The 23,395-nt window shown below is 43.6% G+C and overlaps 1 protein-coding gene across 9 annotated transcripts in view; it reads left to right on the top strand.

The window, feature by feature from the left end:
• The window catches only part of SIPA1L2 (signal induced proliferation associated 1 like 2), a 246,944-nt gene extending 230,728 nt beyond the window's left edge, over positions 1-16,216 (top strand). For 5 of the 9 annotated variants that reach the window (XM_027531061.1, XM_027531063.1, XM_027531060.1 and 2 more), the window contains exons 20-23: positions 9,822-9,875; positions 10,398-10,521; positions 11,663-11,744; positions 14,958-16,216. In XM_027531061.1, coding sequence (XP_027386862.1) covers positions 9,822-9,875; positions 10,398-10,521; positions 11,663-11,744; positions 14,958-15,104 — 407 coding nt within the window. In that variant the 3' untranslated portion in view covers positions 15,105-16,216. The remainder of the gene's footprint in view (positions 1-9,821; positions 9,876-10,397; positions 10,522-11,662; positions 11,745-14,957) is intronic. The other 4 variants (XM_027531068.1, XM_027531069.1, XM_027531066.1 and 1 more) reach the window with 1 other exon arrangement.
• Positions 16,217-23,395: the final 7,179 nt, after the last annotated feature.

Genomic DNA, 23,395 nt, shown 5'->3' with positions numbered 1-23,395 from the left:
CTCACATTTCTTTCATCAGGGTGTTTCTGAGCTGATGTTCGAGGCCAGCTGGGCATTGGCACTCTCAGACAAGGGAGGAAAAAGCAGGGACATCCCAGCTAGCCAGTGACTCAGGGCAGGGGTGCCTAAGTTGAACAGATAGAACATGAGATTCTCTTTGCTAGGGGAGCGGACTTTGGTTCCCTGCCCTTTCTAAACTTTCCAAACAACATTCTACAGAAAATATGGAGGGAGTTGAGGTCATGTTTAAAAGTTCCAGTCACTTTTCGGTGCCAATCCATAGGGCAGTATGCCATCTTGAGACAATAGTCAGTTCAGGAAGATTCAAAAATCTGCAACTCCAGACCTTTGGCTAATCAGATTCTTTAGTATCAGCGTCAGCTCCACTGTGATGTAAATGGACACGGTGGTGACCAGATGCGATCCATCCCCTTGACCACTTTTTTTCTATTAATTAGTTTTATTGAAGCATAGTTGATTTAGAATGTATTAATTTCTGCTATATAGCAAAGTGGTTCGGTTATATGCATATACACACATGCTGTCTCATATTCCTTCTCTCCATTGTGGTTTATACTTCTCTGCTCTGTACAGCAGGGCTTTGTGTTTTATCCGTCCTATATATAATATAGTTTGCATCTGCTGACCCCAGCCTCCCAGTCCAGCCCTCCCCTGACCTTCCCCCCACCTTGGCAATTCCTAGTCTGTTCTCTATGTCTGTGAGTCTGTTTCTATTTCATAGATAAGTTCCTTTTGTCATATTTTAGGTTCCACATATAAGTGATACCATATATTTGTCTTTCCCATTCTGACTTACTTTACTTAGTATGATAGTCTCTAGGTGCATCTGCGTTGCGGCACATGGCATTACTTCATTCTCTTTTATGGCTGAGTAGTATTCCATTGTATGTATGTACCCTATCTGCTTTATCCATTCATCTGTTGATGGATATTTAGGTTGTTTTCCATCTCAGTTGTCATGAATAGTGCTGATGTGAGCATAGGCATCCCTCAGCACTTTAAAAAGAAAGGTCTTTACCAGGATGACCAGTTGCCCTGCTTGTGACTTTATCTTTCTGTACCAATTCTCAAAGCTATTCCTGAGCTAGACTCAACATCATGAAGAAAAGATAGTCCAGAAAGCTCCCATGTGCCTATTTAATCATTACAGAGTAATCAAGGCAGCTTAAGATGCCTTACTGAAGTCAGACCCCTCTGGAAAAAGTCTGGGCCCACATATGATTAGTCAGCACGTTTGAAGACAGGCTTTAAAAAATAGAATGTATCTGTTGGGTTGAGATACCATGAGCCTTGTATCATGCCATACTGTCATTTATCCCTAGCAGGCATGACTCTTCCCTGCTGTTCTGCCTCATTTATGTCCCATGCCTTTATCTAAGAGCTAAAATTGACGCTGGACACACGGGTTTAAGAATTTGGTTTTACTATCCTGTGCCGATTCCTATTTCCTCTGGTGTTTTAAGTGAGAACTAACATAAGTGAACATTGTCTACAAGTAGTGCAGACGTGGGCTTCCCTGGTAGCTCAGCTGGCAAAGAATCCACGTGCAATGCAGGAGACCCTGGTTCCATCCTGGGTTGGGAAGATCCCCTGGAGAAGGAATAGGCTACCTACGCCAGTGTTCATGGGCTTCCCTGGTGGTTCAGATGGTAAAGAATCTGCCTGTAATGCGAGAAACCTGGGTTCAGTCCCTGGGTTGGGAAGATACCCTGGAAGAAGGCATGACAACCCACTCCAGTATTCTTTCCTAGAGAATCCCCATGGACAGAAGAACCTGGCGAGCTACAGTCCATGGGGTCACAAAGAATCAGACATGACTGAGTGACTAAGCATAGCACAGCACAGTGCAGAAGAACCTATACATTGGCCTGATCCAATCTGTTGTGACCTTATTGATTGGAATTGGAATTGCACCATTTTGTAGATAAAAGGAAACTAAGTATATTCTTGAACTTCTCAGTTTTCAAAATAGTGTTGAAAAATTGCCTTTTTTATTTTTTTAACGCAGTTAAAAGGGACTAAAACAGTCTTTCAAAAGAGGCATCTAAAACTGTTCCTAATTTTGTATATGGGCTTGGGTTTTGCAACCAAGGGAAAAGCTCCTATCAAATATGAAAAAAAAAGAATACAGCAGCAGTACCAAATTAATCAGCCCCAGTCTTGATTGCTTAAACATGTTTGAGCTCTCCAGGTACACAGTGTACTCTCGGGGTACACAGAAAATACCATTCACAGTGTTGTAAGAATACAAGATTCTCCAATGCTAAGATTCAGTGCTATGCTCTCCTGAGCATAGCATTCCCCAGGGGTCACTAAGAGAAGGCACCTTTCCTCACACTTCCCTCCACAGGCATGAAATGGGAATTAAATCAGAAAATAGGAGCAAAACATAAACCAAAAACTTTAACATTTCAGACAGTTCTAAATATTAGTCTAGTGATAATTGTGCCTCCCAGGTGGCTTAGCAGGTAAAGAATCTACCCACAGTGCAGGAGATGCAGGAGACGTGGGTTCAGTCCCTGGGTTGGGAAGATCCCCTGGAGAAGGGAATGGCAACCCACTCCAGTATTCTTGCCTGGAGAATCCCATGGACAGAGGAGCCTGGCAGGCTACAGTTCATAGGGTTGCAGAGAGTTGGACATGACTGAAGCAAGGAAGAATTAAGGACTATGATAAGAGCATCTTTTTCTTTTCTAGTAAGTGAAGATGAAGAAGAGGTTACCTAGAAAAGTCTTTGGACTACAGCAGGGAGTAGGCCTTAAACAAAAAGACTGCTTCAAAAACTTATATTTAAATGGAAAAACAAAGTGAAAATTAAGTAACTGTACTTTAAAAACATTCTACAAAGGTTGTGAAAGAAAACAAAACAAAACAAAAAAGTAAAGAAAGAAATCAAATGATTTTCTTAAAAAATTTGCAATTGTAATTTCTGTGCAATTTGTAAATTTAATTAATGATCATTTTTTCTTTGAATATTGGTAAGCCAATATAAATTGGTTCAGAAAATGAACACACAAGTGAACAAAATTAGAAATGAGGAAGGAAATTAGTATTAAATAGATGAGAGATGATAGCATGATTAAGGAATGTCACTTTATTCCTATGTTGGAATAAATCTGATGAATAAGATAATTGGATATTTCCTGCAAGAAAGTGGGGAGGGGGGGCGGGAAGAGCATGAGAAACAGTAAGTAGAAGTCAGAGTGTGGAGGGCATTGAAAAAATTAAGCAAGAATATTTCCAAATCCCAAATATCACCCAAAACTAATGTTTACAATTCATTACTTTCAAAGTTTCAAAGAGCAATAATGCCCTTGCATAAATTTTTCTTGAAATGTATTAGCAGCCTCATTGCATAATAGGATTCTTTCCTCATAGCACATAGAAAAGAAAAATTGTAAGACAATCTTAGTCATTAATGTTGATGTGAGACAGCTTAGATGAAGCTCAGTCATAAATTGAAAAGATATTTATTGGTATTAGCAAGAAGTTAGCTGGTTTAATAAAAGAAAACCTTTAATCATAATAAGTTATAATAGATGAAGTCATTAAAAGTTGTCATATCAATTTCTCAGAAAGGGTATGTATAATAGAATTAAGACCTATTTCTAGTAAAAATTAAGAATTGAGAGATACCTTCAAACCCTAACAAAGAATATCAACTTTATTCCATAATACTTTTAAAAGTTCAAGTGTAGTTGATTTACAATGTTATGTTACTTTCAGCTGTACAACAAAGTGATTCAGATATATATATTATATATACAAACGTGTATAAATATTTTTTTCTTTTTCATACTCCTTTCCCTTATATAATATTATAGATGTTGAATATAGTTATATGATATTATACCAAATAACACTTAGTGGAAAAAAATTTTTTTTAATGTTGAAAGTGTATCACTCAAGTCTACAGACTAAACAAGGATATCCTCAAAGATCATGTCCTTTAATTTTGTACTGGAATCCAGTATTCAAAAGAGTAAATTTTGAAAGTAAGGAAATATTTGTGGATATAATTCTACATCTAGAAAATATAAATCAAAAAAATTATTTGATATTATAAAGTAGGTATTCTAAAGTATAGTTCATATTTTTATAATGCATATTTTTCAAAGCATTGTTAGCCTTTTCAGTTGTCTATTTCTGTATAACAAACCACCCTAAAATTTATGGCTAAAGACTATAGTTTGTCATGTCTCATGATTCCATGGGTTGGCCAGGCTCAGCTGAGTGGTTCTTCTGTTCCCTGTGTTTTCAGTTGATGTCAGTCATGCAGCTGTATTCAGCTAGAGCCCAACTGGGTCTGGAGCATTAAGGTGACTCCTCTTATATGCCTGTACCTGGAACACTGGGATCTGGCTGGAGTCTTGTCTCCAGCAAAGTAATTGTACTTCTTCACATGTGACTTAAGGAGTCAGGAGAGCATAAGCAGCAGATATATGATGTTTCAAGACCCAGAATGTTATATCCACCACATCCTATTGGGTAGAGGAAGTCCAGGGCCAGCCCAGACCCCAGGATGGAAGTAGGCTCTTCCTCCTGGTGTGAGGAGTGGCATGTGCAGCAGCCACATAGCAGTCATAAAGGACACCTTGGCAAGATCAAAATAAATTCCTTGGGAGTTCACCTATCATTAGAATCGTAAGGAGAGAAAGCACTGGGCTCTTTGATACCTGAAAAGTCCCGATATATGGAAGGATAGGAATGGAGAGAAAGCACACAGGAAAGATGAGAGCACTTCCTGAGTTAATTCACAGATTTTGTACCATTTCATTTCAAATATCTGTAGGATACTTGCATCCATTTGGAAAAGAGATGAATAATGGTCAACAATAAAAGTTTACTGTAAGTAATAATTAAAACAACATAGTAATGATTCAAAGAATAGAAATTAGTCCTTTTGAAGGAAAATAAAAAGAGCCTAGACCAAAATCTGTGTCTATTTAAGAGTTAAATGGGAGTGAGGTGGGATTTCCATGCTCCATTTGGATTTAGGACTTGGAAAAGTTGATTCTAGAAAAAGTAAAGACAAAGGTGAATGTTTTAGAAGCATGCCTGGACCATAACTATGGATTTGTGAGAGAACATGCAAAATGTAATGGGACCAGATAAAAGTATTTAAATCTTTGATGAACCTGGAAGAGAACATTAAAGGGGGAACTGGGGAACATGGGTAAGATTTGTAATAAATTTGACAGGTGAAACCTAAGTGTCTCCAGTGAATGAAGGAACATGACCACCAAAAACTACCAAATGCCTGAGAAACAAATGGTCAGGACATATGACACACGGTCTAAGAGAAGGATCACACAGTAAGTAAGGACTTGAAAGTGTTCAGCCACACATGTAAATGTAGACAATAATGAGCTACTTTGCGAGTATGAAAAACCGCACAGCAGCTCTGAATAGTTATGAACACTCTCATCTGATATCGTTACAAAGATTATAAAACAATCCATCTTTGTGTTCAAGCAGTATGACAGCATATAACTAGAGCCAGAAAATGTACCCACCCTTTGACCAGAAATCTCACTCCTGAGAACTTGCTTACTGGCAATGATTCAAAAGAATAGAAACCATTCAATACAGAAATGCTATGCAGCATTGTTAAACATTACTTAATAAGTGAATAGATGTGTTATGCAGCTCTGCTCCAAAACCAGTGTCTAAAAATTGAGAACTCCTTCATAAACTTGTGAGAGAGAAGGTGAGTCAAGTGCGGAGTGCCTTTCTCACCAGGGTCCATGCCTGCCGCTCCCTTCTCCTGTGATAGTTTGAAAACTGGCTGGGTCCCAGTCCTGGCTTGCTGCCGTGTGGGGGATTGTTCTGTTTTCAGGGAAAGGGGTGAGATGTGACCCTCTGCCCATCAGAACTCCTACACAGCACCTCTCATCAGTGTTATTATACACTGAGACCATCATCTGTCACCCTTGCATACTTTTCACTTCCTTTGTATAAAGTGAAAGGAATAATATCGGGTAGAGAGGGACCAAATGATAGAGAGAGAGATCCTATCCCCCCAGTATGGTCAAGTGAACAAACCCAACTAGCAAAGCTGTCTGTGGGTTGGATAATGAAACAGGAGAAGGAGAGTGGAGTCTTTTTAAAAGTCCTAGGATTTAAGGTAGTTCTCATTTGTCAGAATATCAGGGGTGGCCAATCGGTGTGTTCTTGGGCATTTGTTAAGTGGATGATGTTGTCTTAAGTGGAATGAAGCGTTAAAGGCAGCTTTATATACTGATGATCAGAGACTAGATGTCAGTATGCCACACAGCTCCCTGCAGGCCTTTCCTCCCCTCGGGATTTCAGCTCTTCCCCACTGGTGGTAATTATTGCAAGCGGATGTGTGAGCTAGTGGCATGTACAGAATTAACTCATTTATCAGACACCACTGTGGAAATGAAATAGTTCATGTACGTGTATTTTCCAGAAAAGTTCAAGTTTACACTTTTATTAGGTTACCTATGCCCTTGGTTTCTTGAACAGAGCATGAAAAGCATACATTTTAAACAAAATTTTAATTGGAGGATAATTGCTTTATAATTTTGTGTTCGTTTCTGCCATACAGTGACTCAAATCAGCCGTAAGAGTATGTGTGTATATATGTATACCCCTTCCCTCTTTAGCCTCCTTCACACCCACCCCCAACCCACTCCTCTGGGTCATCACAGAGCGCCGGGCTGGGTTCCCTGTATTATATAGCGATGTGTGCGTGCTTACGTGTAGCTAGAGAGCCCCAACTTTTCTATAATGGGTAGTGTAGCAAAGACATTAGAACAGCTCTGTTTGTGGAAATGGGTTTCATTTAATTTAGCCTCCCGCATGCGTGTCCTGTATGGCATGCATCTGGGGCGTATCTGTTCTCCTGTTCCTGGCCCTCAGCAGACATGGCTAGTTGATCAAGCACTCGTCCCTCACGAAGCAGGCTTGGCCTTATGGGGTTCGTTGCTCCACACAGCTGGCCTGGGGTCATGGGGATTATTTGCAGGCAACTGTTAGGTCAGCCATCTCAGCTCAACACTGATATGGAGTAGCCTACAGACTGTGCATCCTCTTGCTCAGTGCTAAATGCACTGAGATGAGAAACTGACAATAAACAAGGTCCTACTGTGTAGCACAGGGAGCTATATTCAATATCCTGTAATAAGCCATAATGGAAAAGAATATCTCTATCTATATATAACTGAATTGCTTTGCTCTACAGCAGAACTCAACACATTATAAATCAACTATGCTTCAATAAAATAAACTTTAAAAACAAGAAACTGACATTGCAATCAGGTTTTTTAAAGATGATTTCAAGGGAAAACATGTACAGTGTGGGTAATTGGATCCTCGCTGAGCTCACCATTTACATGAAGTTCATACTCTGAGCCTCCCTTTTTCTTATAGTCTTGTCTGTGCCTTTCGGTTCAATGTCAGTAATTTCTTGGTTACTAAATATTTTATTATTACCGAAATAAGCTCTGGAGGAATAAAGCTTCTACTGGAAACTGTCACTAAATTAGCCATTTTACAAAGTAGTTTAGTGTCTGTACTTAATCAAGTAGCATTCTAGTTGCATTTCAGCCTCCCAAGCTTTTTGGATTCAAAGTGAAATCTTCTTTGTGAAATTACATTGTTGGCAAAACTCTATTTTTGGCTTCTAGCCTCCTGACTGGTAGGACCTTGTTTCTCCCCAAGGAATGTTTGAATGGCTGCCAGTAGTAAGTTCTATTTCTTCAAATATGTGGCTATTTTATCAATTCAGGTAAAAATAGAGGAATCAAGCCAAGATGTTTTCATTGAGATATTTAGACTTGATGATCAGAACCAACTATATTAAGAAAGATAGAAACTAACTGAATTATCACTGGGTTGCATAAAATGTGGATGAGTCAACAAAACTTTTAAAAAGTGAGAAAAATAAATTCTTTCTTTCATTCACTTTGTTCAGTAGTTAAATTCGCTATGAAATAAAAAATGTGTCTGCTGTTTTGTTTTTTTTTTTAAGTGGTGATTGTTTCCTGATACAGGGCTGTCACAGGACAGAAGGTTATCTTGGCACCCTGGCAGCCCAGACCCCCCACCCTTCCCCAGAGCCACTCGCCCCCAGCCTGTGCGCCCGTCCTTCCTGCCCCACCTCTGCTGGTCACATCTCATCAGGCGTCAAAGCAGGCAATGCCCAAATTATGCTGTTAATCTATTTTCAAAAGCTTCTTTATTTTATATTGGAGCATAGCCAATTAACAGTGTTGTAATAGTTTCAGGTAGATAGCAAAGGGACTCAGCCATACATAGACATGTATCCATCCTCCCCCCAACTCCCCTCCCATCCAGGCTGCCACGTGACATGGAGAAGGGTTCCCTGTGCCATACAATAGGACCTTGGTGGTTATCCATTTTTAGTATAGCAGTGTGTACATGTCCATCCCAAACTCCCTAACTATCCCTACCCCCCAATCCTTCCCTCCCCAGCAACCATAGGTTCATTCTCTGTATGCTGTTAATCATAATTAAATTACAAATTATTTCATCAGATGTATAAATCCTACTAGTCTATCAAACTGGGAACATGGTCATCTCTTGGGAATGTATAGTTATAGAAGGTCTGTCATCCTATAGAAGGTGCTAAGTGTGGAGCGGGCCCCTAAGCCTTTCTGGAATGTTGACTGAAGGACACCTGAGTGCCTGTCAGCAGGCATTGAGAGTCATGATGGAGGAAAGGGATGTGCGGCTGGGAACCTGCTGTATGCTCCTTCAGGTGGGGTGCTCAGCATGGCACCCTGGCCCTGCAGCCTGGCTCCTTCCAGGGCTCCTGGCAGCTCCGCCATCCTCTCTAATTAACGGGCTGTGTGGGACCTTCCAGAAACCACCAGCTGAGCAGGTAGCTTCATTAGGAGATGCAGCCAGCAGCCAGGGGGAGACATAATAGGTTAAATTAAGCACAGAGCACCCATGACACGGACCCCAGTGTGGTTTCTCAGCCATTAATCAAATCGTGTGAAAAAGCGGCTGCAGCGCTAACGCACCTGCTGCATCCCTCGGGCACGGCGTGTGGAGGGGGAGCCAGTGTGGGTGATGAGATGCATCCCCGGTCCTCACCTCCACCTTGCTGAAAAGCAGGGTTTTCTCTGCATGCCTTTCGGCATTTCTGGGCCAGTGTTCTTGTGTTCAGCCCTCAGAGCTGGGTCAGTCTGGTGCCCATTTCGAAGAATATCACATTCCCTTTCCTGTCCAGCTCCAGACATTGAATGTGAAGTCACTGGTGCCGGGAACAGAAATGGCCCTCTGCTGTTTGGGGGCGAGGACAGGGGAGGGAAGGTAGTCACACTGATCATTGCTCCCCGTGCTGCAGATCTTCCTCTAAGGGTTTTAGTGAAAATATTTGCTAATCTCTCTTGTTACCACCATCTTCACCTTCAGGGAGCGGGTCATTCAAGCAGACCCAAAATGCTCACACCTTCTTGCAGCTGGATTGGTATGTGTATGGCATGCAACTTAACTGCTGTACATGACAGCTGTGTGTCCAGCCAGGACCATCACATGTGAAACGTACAGTCTGACCACATTCTTTGGCATTGTATTACAGTCTCTCAGGGCCGTTCTTGGCTTCACACAACATATACACACTGGCAGACACGCACAGACACTTACACACGTCTGCAGATATGCACACACGTGTACACATGTGGCCCTCTCACACCCACACATCTGTTTTTCATAGGACCCGTCACCTGAGCCTTACATGTACCCCAGAGGCACTCCAGTGAGGAGAGATATTACTGTTCAAAGGAAAATTCTAAATCTTATTTCAGGTCTTGACTCAGATGAAGAACTTGGGCTGCTCTGTCATCACACATCCTATCTAGGTGACTGTTCGGGGTGATTGTGGGTGCTCCATCCTCCATGACCTTTCCTTTCTGTTTCGTTATCTGCACGTGTGCATGGTTATAGGCGCGCGGAGGGTTGGGGATGCACAGGGTGACATGTCCGGGCCATCGGGTCTCAAGGATGCTCTCCAGGTTTGGAGAGAGGTGCCTCTCCTGAGTTCTGTTCATCACCCAACGCCGTTCTTTCACACCCAGTGACAGCTTTGGCATTTCTTGGGATGTGCACAGAAGAAAGATTGGCTGTAGCAAATCCAGTGTCTGCTTGTTTTCCCCATGGCTGTGGTGTCTGTGTGCTATGCAGCCCAGCAGGACGGCCAATCTGAATGCTTGCTGATTGTCAGCAGCTTGCCTGAGTTTGTTTTTCTTTGTTTTCTTTAAAACAGGGCAATAAGTGGTGGGGGAGAGGGGCAGATTTTATTTAGAAACTATTCGTTTCCACAGGGAAACAGTGCCTTGCAGCTATTCCTAACCCTTCTGTCTGTGTGTGTCTCCCCTTCCCAGACCAGAGAGTGGCGTCCTTCTGTACCCTGACGGACATGCACCCCGAGCAGGACCTGGAAGGGGCCCAGGAGCTGCCTTTGTGTGTCGATCCTGGCAGCGGCAAAGATTTCATGGACCCAGCTGGGTATGTGACCCCTGTGGTGTGCCTCCTTCCCACGTCCCAGGCCCCAGCAATTACCAGAAGCTCAGCCCAGAGCAGCCAGGAAACCATTTCCCCTGTCTTCACCTAGTCCTAAAGGACCCAGAAAAGGGACTGAGCAGACCTGACTCTGCTTCCTGCCCTGCTGGGCTGGATGGAGCTTGTGCTCCACGGGCAAGTCCTGCCTCCAAGACGCGTAGACCTCCTGGATGGTGAGGTTGAGTTCCCGCATGGGAGGGGGTGGCCCCAGTCAGTGTCTGCCACCTGATCACGGCAGCAGCACTGGACAGGACACCTTGCTGACCACCCTCCCTCTGCCAGGCTGCACGCACTCAACTCCTGAGCACACATACTCCCCTCAACCCTGGGTCTCCAGCCAACCCCTCACCTCCCAGCTGTCCCTACCCCTGTGTTCTTCTTTTTTCTTTTTTTTTTAAATACTTTTTGCTGCACCACACAGCATGTGGGATCTTAGTTCCCCAACTAGGGATTGAACCCCTGCCCCTTGCATGGGCAACACAGAGTCCTAACCACTGGAGCAGCAGGGAAGTCCCTCTGTCCCTGTGTTCTTGACGTGTTCGTCACCCACAGGGTGTTACTTTCTTTCTCAGTGCCATCCACTCCTAATTCCCACTCTTCTATCAACTTGAGTGATCAATGACTTGCATGATCATCTTGGTGATGAATTTCTTGATACGAGGCTCCTCCATCCATGGGATTCTCCAGGCAAGAGTGCTGGAGTGGGGTGCCATTGCCTTCTCCTCTTTCTTGATAGAGAAAGGCAAATTGGGAAAGTTGAGTCTCTCTCTGGTTCCCAGGACTTGATTCTGGTCTGCCTAATCTCGGCTGCCTAAACGCATTTAGGTCATCTATCTTTTGTTTTCTTACCAACGTATATGCCAATAGAGATTCTGAAGTCCCTTTTAAGTCAAAAGCAACCCAGGAGGGATTTTCCACCAAAGCACTGACCTGCTGACCTTCAACATCTGACACAATCTTATTTATTTCCTTGCTGTGCTCTCAGCACATGATAGAATGTCTTCCATGAAAACATTGCCAACTTTCTGGATGCCCTGGCCTGACTTGAGCACCCTTGAGTTGTTCTAAGTCATTCCTTCCTTGCTAGGGAGCGCTCTCCATCCACACTGACCGGGAAAGTCAACCAGCTGGAGCTGATTCTTCGGCAGCTGCAGACAGACCTTCGGAAGGTAAATCAATCAATTGGAAGTTGCTGCTCAGAACTCTTTCTCTTACGCAATCAACCCCTTTTAACTACTAGGAATAAAAAGAAAGACCCTTGAGAATGCTAAGTGCCCTAATCAAAGCCCAGCAGTAAATGGGAATGGAGATGCCCAAGGTCTGACTCCATCTCTTGCCCACAGCTACTATATTTTATTGTAGGAGACACAAGATCCGGTAGATCTGACTGAACGAGGATGAGCCTTTGGGTGGCCGGTCTTCAGAGTGAGGTAGACACGCAGCATACTAGCATTTGTCAGTTCAGTGGATTATCAGTTATGAGTTGACCTAACAGGAGTTAGTTGGTGCCAGGAAGCCTGGTCTCCCCAAGCTATGTCCCCTCAGTGAGTCAGCGACTTCTCTACCCGTCAACCTGAGTGTGCTCAGTCCTCAAAAGACATGACATTGTTTATTCCATGGACGTTTGCTGAGCTCTTGTTGAATTACCAGTGCCGTGCTGGGTAGCTGCTTCACTCTCCGGGAAAGTGAAACGGGGCACAGTAGCTGGAGGGTGATAGCTGGGTGGGGAGGGTTTTGCTGGTGAAAGAAGGGAGAAGTAACAGCTGACATGAGTGCTGGTGGAGATGACCCAGTTGGCAGGGAAGTTAATAGTGGGAGTGAAGAGTGTAACGTCCTCAGCCTAACAAGGAGGGTGTAGCCCCAGAGCAGGGACTGTTCTTAACAGTTACCAGAGCAGAGTGTGTATGAGTGATCCACGCACGAGTGCAAGTCTACCTCAGAGATACTGCAGGTTTGGTTCCAGACTACTGCAATAAAGCTAACATCATTGTAAATTGAGTCACATGAATATTTTGGTTTCTCAGTTCATATGAAAATTATGTTTACACTGTACTGTACTGTAGTCTATTAAGTGTGCAATAGCATTATGTCTACAAAAACAATGTACATACCTTAATTAAAAAAAACTTTATGCTAAAAAGTGCCAAAACAATTAGAGTAGTAACACTGAAGATCAGAGATCACCATAACAAATGTAATAACAATGGAACAGTTTGGAATATTGGGAGAATTACCAGCTGTGACACAGAAACATGAAGTGAGCAAATGCAGTTGGCTAAATGGTACTGAGAGACTTGCTTAATGCAGGGTTGCTGCAAACCTACAAATTGTAAAACATCAGTCTCTGCAAAGCCTAGTGAAGTGAGGTACGGCTGTAGTCCAAACAGAGAGAGGTTGACAAAGTTCTCCTCTAGTTTATTTCTTTATTCCAGAACTGAGAGTGAGCAATGGGAAAGAGGGTGAGAGATAAGGATGGAGGGAAGGTATAGAATGGAGGGTAACTGGGTATTTAGTGGGATTGTAGCATAAATTAGGTGTTTCCGCCAGCATGGATGACCAGCTATCCTAGTTTACCTGATGGGTTTAGAGCTGGCACCGGGAACATCTCAGACCAACTGGGATGGCTGGTAACTCTGTTTCACGATAGGTGTAGAATAATTGGAGAGTTGAATTTAACCAGTATTAGAGTTATGCAGTTTGTAAAGGATATGATTAAACTGAGAGACTCAGAGTCTAAGCTGGGTGAGGAGGAATAATGTCCCTGCAGTGGGTGTCAATGGACATTGACCATAAGGCAAGATTGCTGGATTAAGATCATTTTTGAGGGGTGGATACTGGATAAATTATTTTAAAAAGACAACAGGCAGTGATCAGGCAGTCAGGGCTTGAAACATTTAGGAACATGTGCAGTTATCAATAATAGCTTGAAGGTCCAGGATATGGCTGAGGCGGGGTGAGGGGTAGTGAGGAGGATGGGCTTAATATCACAGAAAGGCTGAATCATATGGATTGTCTGTTGGGTCTTGAAATCATTAACAGACATGATGAATGGAGAAGGAAAGAAGAAAAGTGAACCATGCTCTAGAATCTTCTGGAGATATAGTTGACCATGGCAGAGAGCAGGGCTCTGTCATGCTCTCACAGGAGCTGGGATTTTAGGGGAGAGTAGTTACCTGCCCTGGGTAGCAGGGGCGAGGTGTTGGCCTGCCTCGCCTCTAACCAACGTGCTCTTCAAAACAAGCCCTCACCATTCTGAGCTGCTGGGAAAGCAGCATCCCCGAGAGAGAGCCAAGACTCATTTACAGCTGAAATTAAAGGAACAGTCATGGAAGAAGGTGTTGAGAGTATAGAAGGTTTTAGTGACAGGACACACTCCGTGGGTAGAGGAGAAGGACTGAGGGTCATGAGAGGCTGGCAGCTGGGCTACAGCAGGGATGTCTGAGCTGTGCTGGGAATGAGATCCCCAGAGCTAGGGGAGAACAGGAGCTTGAGCCTCTTGTAGTGACCAAGAGAAAACCAGACTTGAGTGGGCTGAGTTAGCAACCAGTCCTCATCCAAGCCTCCTCTTGAGACTGGTGTCTTTGTTCATTAGATGAGGCAAGTGGTGTTGGGAACAGGTTGTGGAGGGACAGGAAAAAGGAGCAAACATCAAGGACAGGACGAGACATGCTGAGGGGGCCAGTGTCCTGAAGAGCCTGAGCTCCCAGCTGCAGGTGTGTCTGTGGTGTTGACAATCAAGTCACCTCCCTTTAAAAATAGCGCTCACCGTGAGGATGACCTCCTCTTTCTCTCTTGGTCAAGACATCCCTTTCAGCATTTGGGAGCTCAAATTTGTGTCTATTGGACACAAATTACTGTCTATTGGAAACTCTGTGATTCTTCTGAAAAATCTTGATTATTTAAACAGTTTTAGTAGCACACTTTGAAGGTTATTATGGAAATACACCTTCCCAAGAAAGCTTTCAGATGAGAAGAGATGGTGAAAACCAAACCCACAATCAGCAGCTCTGCGGATTCTGACTTGTCCAGGAAGAAGGCATGCCGTGGAAGCTCTGTCCTCCTATCCAAGGCAACACGTCTTCCCAGGCCCCCTTTTTCAGAGAGAAGATGATCAAAACTGCTTTATCATCTTCCCATGTAACAGCTGTCTTGGCTCCTACTGGGAACAAAGTGGGAAGACAGGAAAGAATATTCTTGTTACTTACTCTCACCCTCGTTCTTAGGGAAGCCAGAACAGGCAGTCAGATCCCCTCTGCCCCCAAGAAATAAACAAACACATATGTAAACTACATAAATAGGGATAGAAGCGCTCAGACCGCAGCTGGGAGGAGAGCCTGTGCCTAGCAAGTGCATGACCGTTTGTCTCCATCCCCCTCTCCCAGGAGAAGCAGGACAAGGCAGTGCTGCAGGCGGAGGTACAGCACCTGCGGCAGGACAACCTGCGGTTGCAGGAGGAGTCACAGACGGCTGCGGCCCAGCTGCGCAAGTTCACAGAGTGGTTCTTCAACACCATCGACAAGAAGCCGTAACCAGGCCACCACCCAGCCGGGGACCCTGGGGAAGCCCAGAGTCCCTTCATAGTCGCCAACGTGTGGTTTCTTGCTGTGCTTCTGGCCCATCGTAGCTGTGTTCGCTGTCCCACTCTGTCTAGCACCATGCCCCCAGCAGGACAGGGAGCCACTGTGTGACCGCAGAGAGCAACACCCGTGAAGATGAATGTAACGCTGGTGTCGAGATGAATGTAACGCTGGTGTCAGTGTGGACCTTTCAGGCTCTGCTGAAACGGAGCTCTGTGTGGGCTTACCTCACGAGGGACGATGGTTGAGCTTTATGTATCAGGTGACCCGGTAGAGATATTAAAGCAGTTTACCATAGTTTGGGCTTTAGAATTGTAAAATAAACATGAGAACAAATAATCAGACATATACTTTAATGTTAAAGGTGCTCTATTTTTTTGGATGTACAGTAGTTTTATTTCCACAGCCACATTATCATAGCAATAAGAAAGAAGCAGATGAAATAGTTGGAAAAGCCGTGTCGGGGCAGGGGGCACAGAAAAAGCGCTGATTGTCTAACACGAGTTCAAATGCGGTTCCTTTAGAGACTTATTTATTTGCAGGAGCAAACGGTGCCTGAATATTAACAGTGTTCTGATTAAGAAAAAAGATTCATATGCCTTGTAAATGGCTCACTGAGTAGTCACTTCAACTCTTAGTTCACTTTTGTATAGTTAATGCTCTGTTGAAAAAAAGCATCAACCTGCTTACTTACGAGAGCTCTCCTGTGTGCCATGAGCCAGCAGAATCACTTGTACAATGCCAAATTTGTTTATCTTTGTACAGAAGCTTTGATGAAGTGTCTTGTATTTAACACCCTTATTTAAGCTTATTTAACCTTAAACTGTTAATTTTATAAACTTTGGTTTCACCTGCACTATGACGGAGGGCGGTGTAGGTGGCAGAGGGCTCAGAAGAGGCTGAGCTTGCCAGAGCAGAGTGAGGAGTGGGGCCGGACCTTCTAACAACTGGATGCTGCTAGTAACAAGTTGTTTGTATTGCTTTACCATTTTTAACTGTTCTATTTGAGATGAACGTACATTTTGCTTTTTTAATAAATGTTTAAAATGAGTCCACACAAGGAACAGTGTTGTCAGGTGAATGTAGACTTTGATGCTCTGATACGCCAACAATCGGAGTGTATGAGAATTTATTCTGGGTCATTTAGGACCGTAATCTGTACTGAGTACTAGTTAGCCTCCTTACAGAATCCCAACCTGATTTAAAGAGTTACTAGTAGCAGTTAATGGTTGCCACTTGCCAGACCCTGTTCTTTGCATTTTTCATCCATCTCATTGAACCCTAGCATTACCCTTCCTAGTTGGGTGCTGGGATTCCCATCTTACAGCTCAGTAAACTAAGGCTGAAGCCATGCAGATGCTTTTGCTTTACAGGGTAACCAAGCAGATACAAAAGTTGATGTTATTTAGAGAAAACAAAGGAACCTGATCTAACCTCCCTGAATGGACAGTCTTCCCGCCTTCCTAAGCTATACCTATGGACGAGACCAGAAGGGTTCTGTTTGTTTTTCGGTCAGGCCACATGGCATGTGAGATCTTGGTTTTCTGGCCAGGGGTGGAACCCGTCACTCGTACTAGAAGCACAGAGTCTTAACCACTGGACTGCCAGAGAAGTCCCACCAGAAGGTTTCTGTTTTGTTTTTGAAGAAATACTTCTCTGTCTATACTAGGGCTTCCCTGGCGGTTCAGTCACTAAATAATTCACCTGCAATGCGCAAGACCTGGGTTCAGTCTCTGGGTTGCAAAGATCCCCTGGAAGAGGAAATGGCTCTTCACTCCAGTATTCTTGCCTGATGCTAGCAAAGAATGAATCATCTCTCAAGTCTTCCCCCAAAGGCCGTGCCAGAGAACATGACCATGTGTTGGCCTGTAGGACTTTTGTCAAGTGAATGTTTCCAGGCAGCAGCCAAGCTGTAGAAAATCACTGTCCTCCCATAGCGCGTGTGGTTTTGAGCAACTTGATGTCCTCATGGACACGTGTTAATTACAAAATGTACCCTTAGCAGCTCAGCACAGTTTTCTGTATGGACTTACTGTGTATAAACTAAATATTAGACTGTATCCACTATAAGTCATTTTTATTTCGGAATAAGTAATATCAAGCAGGTTTTTCCCTAACCATATGCAGTGATCTATTATGTGTTAAGGCCATTTTCACATATGACAAAGTTAATTTGTATTTCATAGGCTTTATCCCACTATTCTCAGTCTTAAGGAGCAGATTTATCATTAAAAATATAAATTACTTGGCATGGACAGAGAATATAACAATACAGTCCTGCCTTCATTGATATCACAGTTATCTTTGAAATGCCAGGAATCGTCTGTCCTGCTAACCCATTAAAATGCAGAAATTGATGACATGTCATTAACTGAGTCTCCTTCAAACTATGAAACCATAAACCATAGTGCTCGTCTGCAGAGCCAAAGATCAAAGAGATATCTATAAAAAACAGTAAGAAGCATGCTCTTCATAGATTTCTTCATGAAGAACTGTGACAATGGTCAGTAGTGGAGAACATGGATATTAACATCACTTGTTCCTTGTGTAAAATGTGGGCCTGGGAAGCCTGGATTGCAGTTTAAGAAGAGAACAGACATGAAATTTAGACTGAGCAAAGAACTCTGGTGGTAGAGAAGCCGTGAATATGATCTCTTGAACAGTTGACCCTACTCTTTTTCCCACAAGGAAGGTGAATCACTAGAACAAGCACCATCTATGGCAAAGCCACTCTCTCTGCCATAGTCCCTGTGAACTAGACTCACGCAAACCTTTCTGAGAGACAAAGGCCCACCACTTTTAATCCCAGCCCCTGAGAGTTATTGATTCATCTCACATCCTCTGAAATCAAGCCAATGTTTGCTCTTCAGAATTTCCAAGTTGGGGGATGGAGCAGAGGAAGGGAGGGTTGCAGGAGGAGGTGCTTTGTCCTTTTGGGTGACTGGTTAGTAAGAATCAGTTCCAGTTCACTTGAACATTTGTGGATTTGGTGCTTACAAATTTAAAACCACTCCCCTAGTTCTAGCCAATGCAGTTTATGCATATTACACACTAGCAGAAAGGAAAGTAGATCGAGTTAACTGGGTTTAATTCAACACGTGCTTAAAGGCAGGTGGGAGGGAAATGTGTTTGTTGATGCTCCTCAGAACATGGTCAGAGACATGCAAAAATCCAAGGAATGCATTGGGTTTCTGACCTATGACCTCCAAGTTAACCTAAAGACCTAACTTCCTCAGTTCAGTTCAGTCTCTCAGTCATGTCCAGCTCTTTGCCACCCCATAGACTGCAGCACTCCAGGCTTCCCTGTCCATCACCAACTCCCAGAGCTTACTCAAACTCATGTCCATCGAGTCAGTGATGCCATCCAACTATCTCATCCTCTGTTGTCCCCTTCACTTCCTGCCTTCAATCTTTTCCAGCATCAGGGTCTTTTCAAATGAGTCAGTTCTTTGCATCTGGTGGCCAAAATATTGGAGTTTCAGCTTCAGCATCAGTCCTTCCAATGAGTATTCAGGACTGATTTCCTTTAGAATTGACTGGTTGGATCTCCTTGCAGTCCAAGAGACTCTCAAGAGTCTTCTCCAACACCACAATTCAAAAGCATTAATTCTTTGGCACTCAACTTTATAGTCCAACTCACATCCATACCCTAACTTCCTGACTGCCAATAATAAGACTTACACACAAAAGCTTAAGCCCAAAGAAAGTCTTCTAGTGAATTTTATAAAAGGTTTAAATGAGCATCACTTCCAAAAGTGACATTCTTATATTCTGACTTGTAAGATTCAGGAACTGTTACTTAAAAATATTTATATATTAAGTTCCCTCTAGTTCATCTTAATATCAGAAAATTCAACTATTCAATTAGCAGACTCTGAAACATACCACCCTCTGTTTTCCATTCCTAATATCCGACCTACTGAAAATTCGCAGAGCAGCTTGGTTTTCACAAGTGCAGATAAAATCATCAGCCCCTTTGACATGTAAATACCATTTGGCCACTTATTAGAGAACAGGATTAAGGGTTAGACTACCCATGTCTTGGCCATCAGCATCTATCAATCAGTCCCTTGGGTGCTGATGTAAAGGAACTTTTGTTGTTTAAATATCAGCTTCTCCCCTCGCCTTTCCCTGTGCACTGAAATGGGGAGGAAGGCCATGTACAGGAGGGGATTCAGAGTCATAGCATTTCGGTAAATCATCTGCCTCGCCTAAATTGGTGCTGACTTGGAGAAAATGGCTATAAATGCACATCTGCAGCTGGACGTGTCAGCCCCTGGGAGAGCTTCTCCATCGTCGTGCAGAGCGTCAATGGGGCCCGGACGTCTGGATCCTCGCCTCTCTTCCCCATGACCGTAATCATTGATCGCAAACCAAGTGGGATCTCGCTGAATGCTCCATTAAACCGCAATAATTAAACATGGCAGTCGTGGACTCTTCTAGGATCTGATTAAACACCTTGCAGAAAGTCATTACTGAACCCCATCTGGGCTGAGGGCTTGCCAAACAGCAGGCTAAAACCCACAATTCCCGTTGCCGTGAATAGAGAATTCTGAGACTGGGCTTTCTGTATCTCTGTAAATTAAGCACTTGAGAACTCAGCACTGTTCAGGGAAAAAAGGGACACTCTCTGACATCAGGGCGCAGGGGTCTGAGGGCTTAACTCCTCAACTCCTAGAATCTTTTTTATCACTACTCTTTAACTATTCAAAGACCACCATTCAGTCAACATCATCCTAAAACCATTTCATCTCTTGAGTTGCTGAGCTCTAAATAGAAGGAGGTATGGTGGTAACCTAGTTAAAGAGAACAGCATATGGGGGACATGCTGCTTATACTAACTTCATTGTGGAGATGAACTCTGAAATCCAGTGTTTCTTCCTAACTGAACAGGTTCTTGTTCTATTCTTTCAAAGCAGGAGCCTCTTAAGAGATTTGCCCTGAAATGTAAAATTTAACTAAATTTGGCTACCCTAATGGTCTGATGTCTCATTGTCTGTATGAGGATTCTTCCTGTCAGTGACACTGATTTCCAAATGAGAAATTATATTGTTTAAATGTTCTCTAATAATGTAGCCATGTGCAGAAAGATGCCTAAAAAATCCCACCTTCACTCGTTCAAACAGCTTGGGTGAATGAGCTTAGTTCTACCATGTAAATACATTACATTAATGGATGCTAACATCTAACTTATAGATGCACATTGTATTTATAAAAACATTTGCCAATATATATGACCATTTTCAATACCTTGTTTGGAAATTTTGACACCGCCAGTCCTTCTGCGATAACCATTGCCTCTTACAGAAACCTGTTACCTTTATTCTTCTCTGAGATTTCATCATGCATGGCCTTGTCTCCTCTTGAGTTATACCTTGTGATGAATTGTATCATAAATGAAAAGGATAGGGCTGGGACAAGTGTTGGCAAGGATGTGGAGAACCTGGAACCCTGATGCATAGTTGATGGGAATGTGAAGTGGTGCAGCCACTATGGAAAACTGTATGAGGGGTCCTCAAAAAATTAAACAGAAATACCATGTGATCCAGCAATTTCATTCTGGTCATTCCTCCCCGAAAATTAAAAGCAGGAACTCAGATATTTACAGATTCATGTTCACAGTAGCCCAGATTCACCAGAACCAAAAGGAGGAGGCAATCCACGTGCCCATTGATGAGTGAATGGACAAACAATGCGGTTTATACCAACTAAGGGACTTTATTCAATCTAAAAAATGAATGACTTTCTGGCACAGAGTACAACATGGATGAACCTGAGGACATCACACTAAATGAAATAAGCCAGCAAAAAAGGACAACCTCCACTTACAGGAGGTACCCAGAGTAGTTAGATTCATAGACACAGAAAGTCGAATGATGGTTGCCAGAGGCTGGGGGAGGAGAATGAGGTGTTGTTCATGGACATGGACTTTTGGTTTGGGGAGATGTGGATAGCGGACAGTAGTGATTGCACAAAATATGAGTGCACTCAATGCCAATGCACTCGGCACTTTATTTTTTTTAATATGAATCTTTATTTTAATTGGAGGTTAATTACTTTACAATATTGTATTGGTTTTGCCATACATCAATGTGAATCAGCCACAGGTATTCACGTGTTCCCCATCCCGAACCCCCCTCCCTCCTCCCTCCCCATACCATCCCTCTGGGTCGTCCCAGTGCACCAGCCCCAAGCACCCAGTATCATGCATCGAACTTGGACACTTTAAAATGGTGAAAATGGCCAAGTTGATGTGTAATTCATCACAATAAGAATAAATTGTTTATTTAAAAGTTGGGGTTGGGAACCTGAATGAGTTCGTTATCTTACCTCAAAGGCTTGTTGGAACAAATGCAGGAAAATATAACACCACCAATGTGCTCTCTGGATGTCAGAGAGCAGCCAGACTTTGATCGATGGCCATCTATTCAGACAGACGTCATTCCAAGAAGGTGAGTTCTGGAGGCCCGCAGAGAAGCAATGGGGGAAGAAGCCCTCTCTCCAAAGAGTGATTAATTTGGTAATTAATGCAAAGCAGAGGAAGAACGATTCTGAAATGTTTGCTCCAGGCCCTAAATTTTCACAGTTAGCTCGGCAGTTGTAGCATCTGGTAGGACAGGGAGATTGGATGAGCTAAAGGGTGAGATCAGACGCCAGGGCAGCAGGGAAAGAATTAAAAATGAATAGCTTCAGGGGTGCTTGAGGATTCTCAAGCCTGGAAACCATGCTTCAAAGGAAGGGAAAACAAAGGCCATTATGAGAAGGCCCTGGTACTGATTGGAAGGAAGAAGAGCCATAGAGCTCGAAGGGACCAACCCCTTCACTTTATATAAAAAAGGACTCTGTGCTGGATGGATGGACTGAGGGCTGGGAAGCCAGGCAAGGCCAGGTGTATTAACAGTCTGCGATAAGGTGATTCTTCAGTCACAGGGAAGGAAGTGCTGTGTTTGTGAATTTCATATACTGTTTGCATTTTGGGTAAGGATACCTGTACCCAAGATTTTTGAAATATCATTTTCATTTATTTATTTGCGTGTGCTGGGTCTTAGCTGTAGCACAAGGCATCTTTGATCTTCACTCTGGCGTGTGGTTATCTTTTAGTTGCACCTCGAGAACTCTACATTGTGACACATGAGATCTAGTTCCCTGACCAGAGATGGAATCCAGGCCCTCTGCATTTGGGAGTGCAGAGTCTTAGCCACGGGACCACCGGGAAGTCCCTGTACCCAAGATGTGATTAATGTCAGTCAAGTTAGAACAAGACAGAGAAGTAAAAATAAGGAAGCCTCACTGGATACCTTTGAGATGAGGAATCATTGTGGGAGCCCTAATATTTCAACACTGCCTGAAATCATAAACTCTACTGTACTGAACCTGCTGATAGCCTGGCTCCCACAGTAATTTCCGCCCTGACCATTGAATCCTTGAGCAAAATCAAGGCACAGATGCAGAGCAGGTCAGATTCAAGACTCCAAGGCCCCACATCACCACTGCAGAGGTGCTAGGAGGATTGACCAGTTTCTCGTTCCTCAAAAAGGAGAAATATCCAGCCTAGCCCTGCACCCGAGCCAACGGAGTCCATCCAGAAAGTCAGATGGATGGCAAATGTGCTCGTGGAGGACACAGGGTCAGGGCTCCCCACTTCCATTCAGAACCTCTGGGGCTTCCCATTGATCAGTCATGGCACCTTTACCTGGAGAGGTCATGGTTAGCCAGTGCCTTTGGCAGTTATCAAAGGGCTAATCAGGTCTTTGTTTTCACAGAACTTCTGTGGCCAGTTACAGGCCTTGGCTAGCTGTGAGGGAGCTGGGAAACAACCCTTGGTGCCCTTGAGTATTACGTAAGCAGAGGACAGAGTTTTAACATGCACGCCCCCAAATTCTGCTTCCTTTCCACTCGCCAGCCTTGGCAGGAAGAGAAAGAATGCTGAGTGTTCACATGGCCTTGGCTGACCCCTCTGCTTAGTGTGACTCAGTTCTGTAGTTAAGAGGTAAATTCTCTTAAACGGTTGCCTGGACCGGATATGTCACCCCACAGTGATATACCCTGCTGTCCTTCACCAGGAACACCCCCACGCTGAGTTCTGGAGAAGGGGCAGAGCCTGCCTGAGAAGGCTGAGACTAACAGTGAGTTCTTGTTCAAGACGTTCTCTGCAGGGACTTCCCTGGTGATCCAGTGGTTAAGAATCCACCTGCCAATGCAGGGGACATGGGTTCAACCCCTGGTCCAGGAACTAAGATCCC

This window comes from Bos indicus x Bos taurus, chromosome 28, assembly GCF_003369695.1.
Source record: "Bos indicus x Bos taurus breed Angus x Brahman F1 hybrid chromosome 28, Bos_hybrid_MaternalHap_v2.0, whole genome shotgun sequence".
Taxonomy (NCBI): Eukaryota; Metazoa; Chordata; class Mammalia; order Artiodactyla; family Bovidae; genus Bos; species Bos indicus x Bos taurus.
Note: the sequence above shows the minus strand (reverse complement) of the source record. Positions and strands in the feature narration are given on the sequence as shown.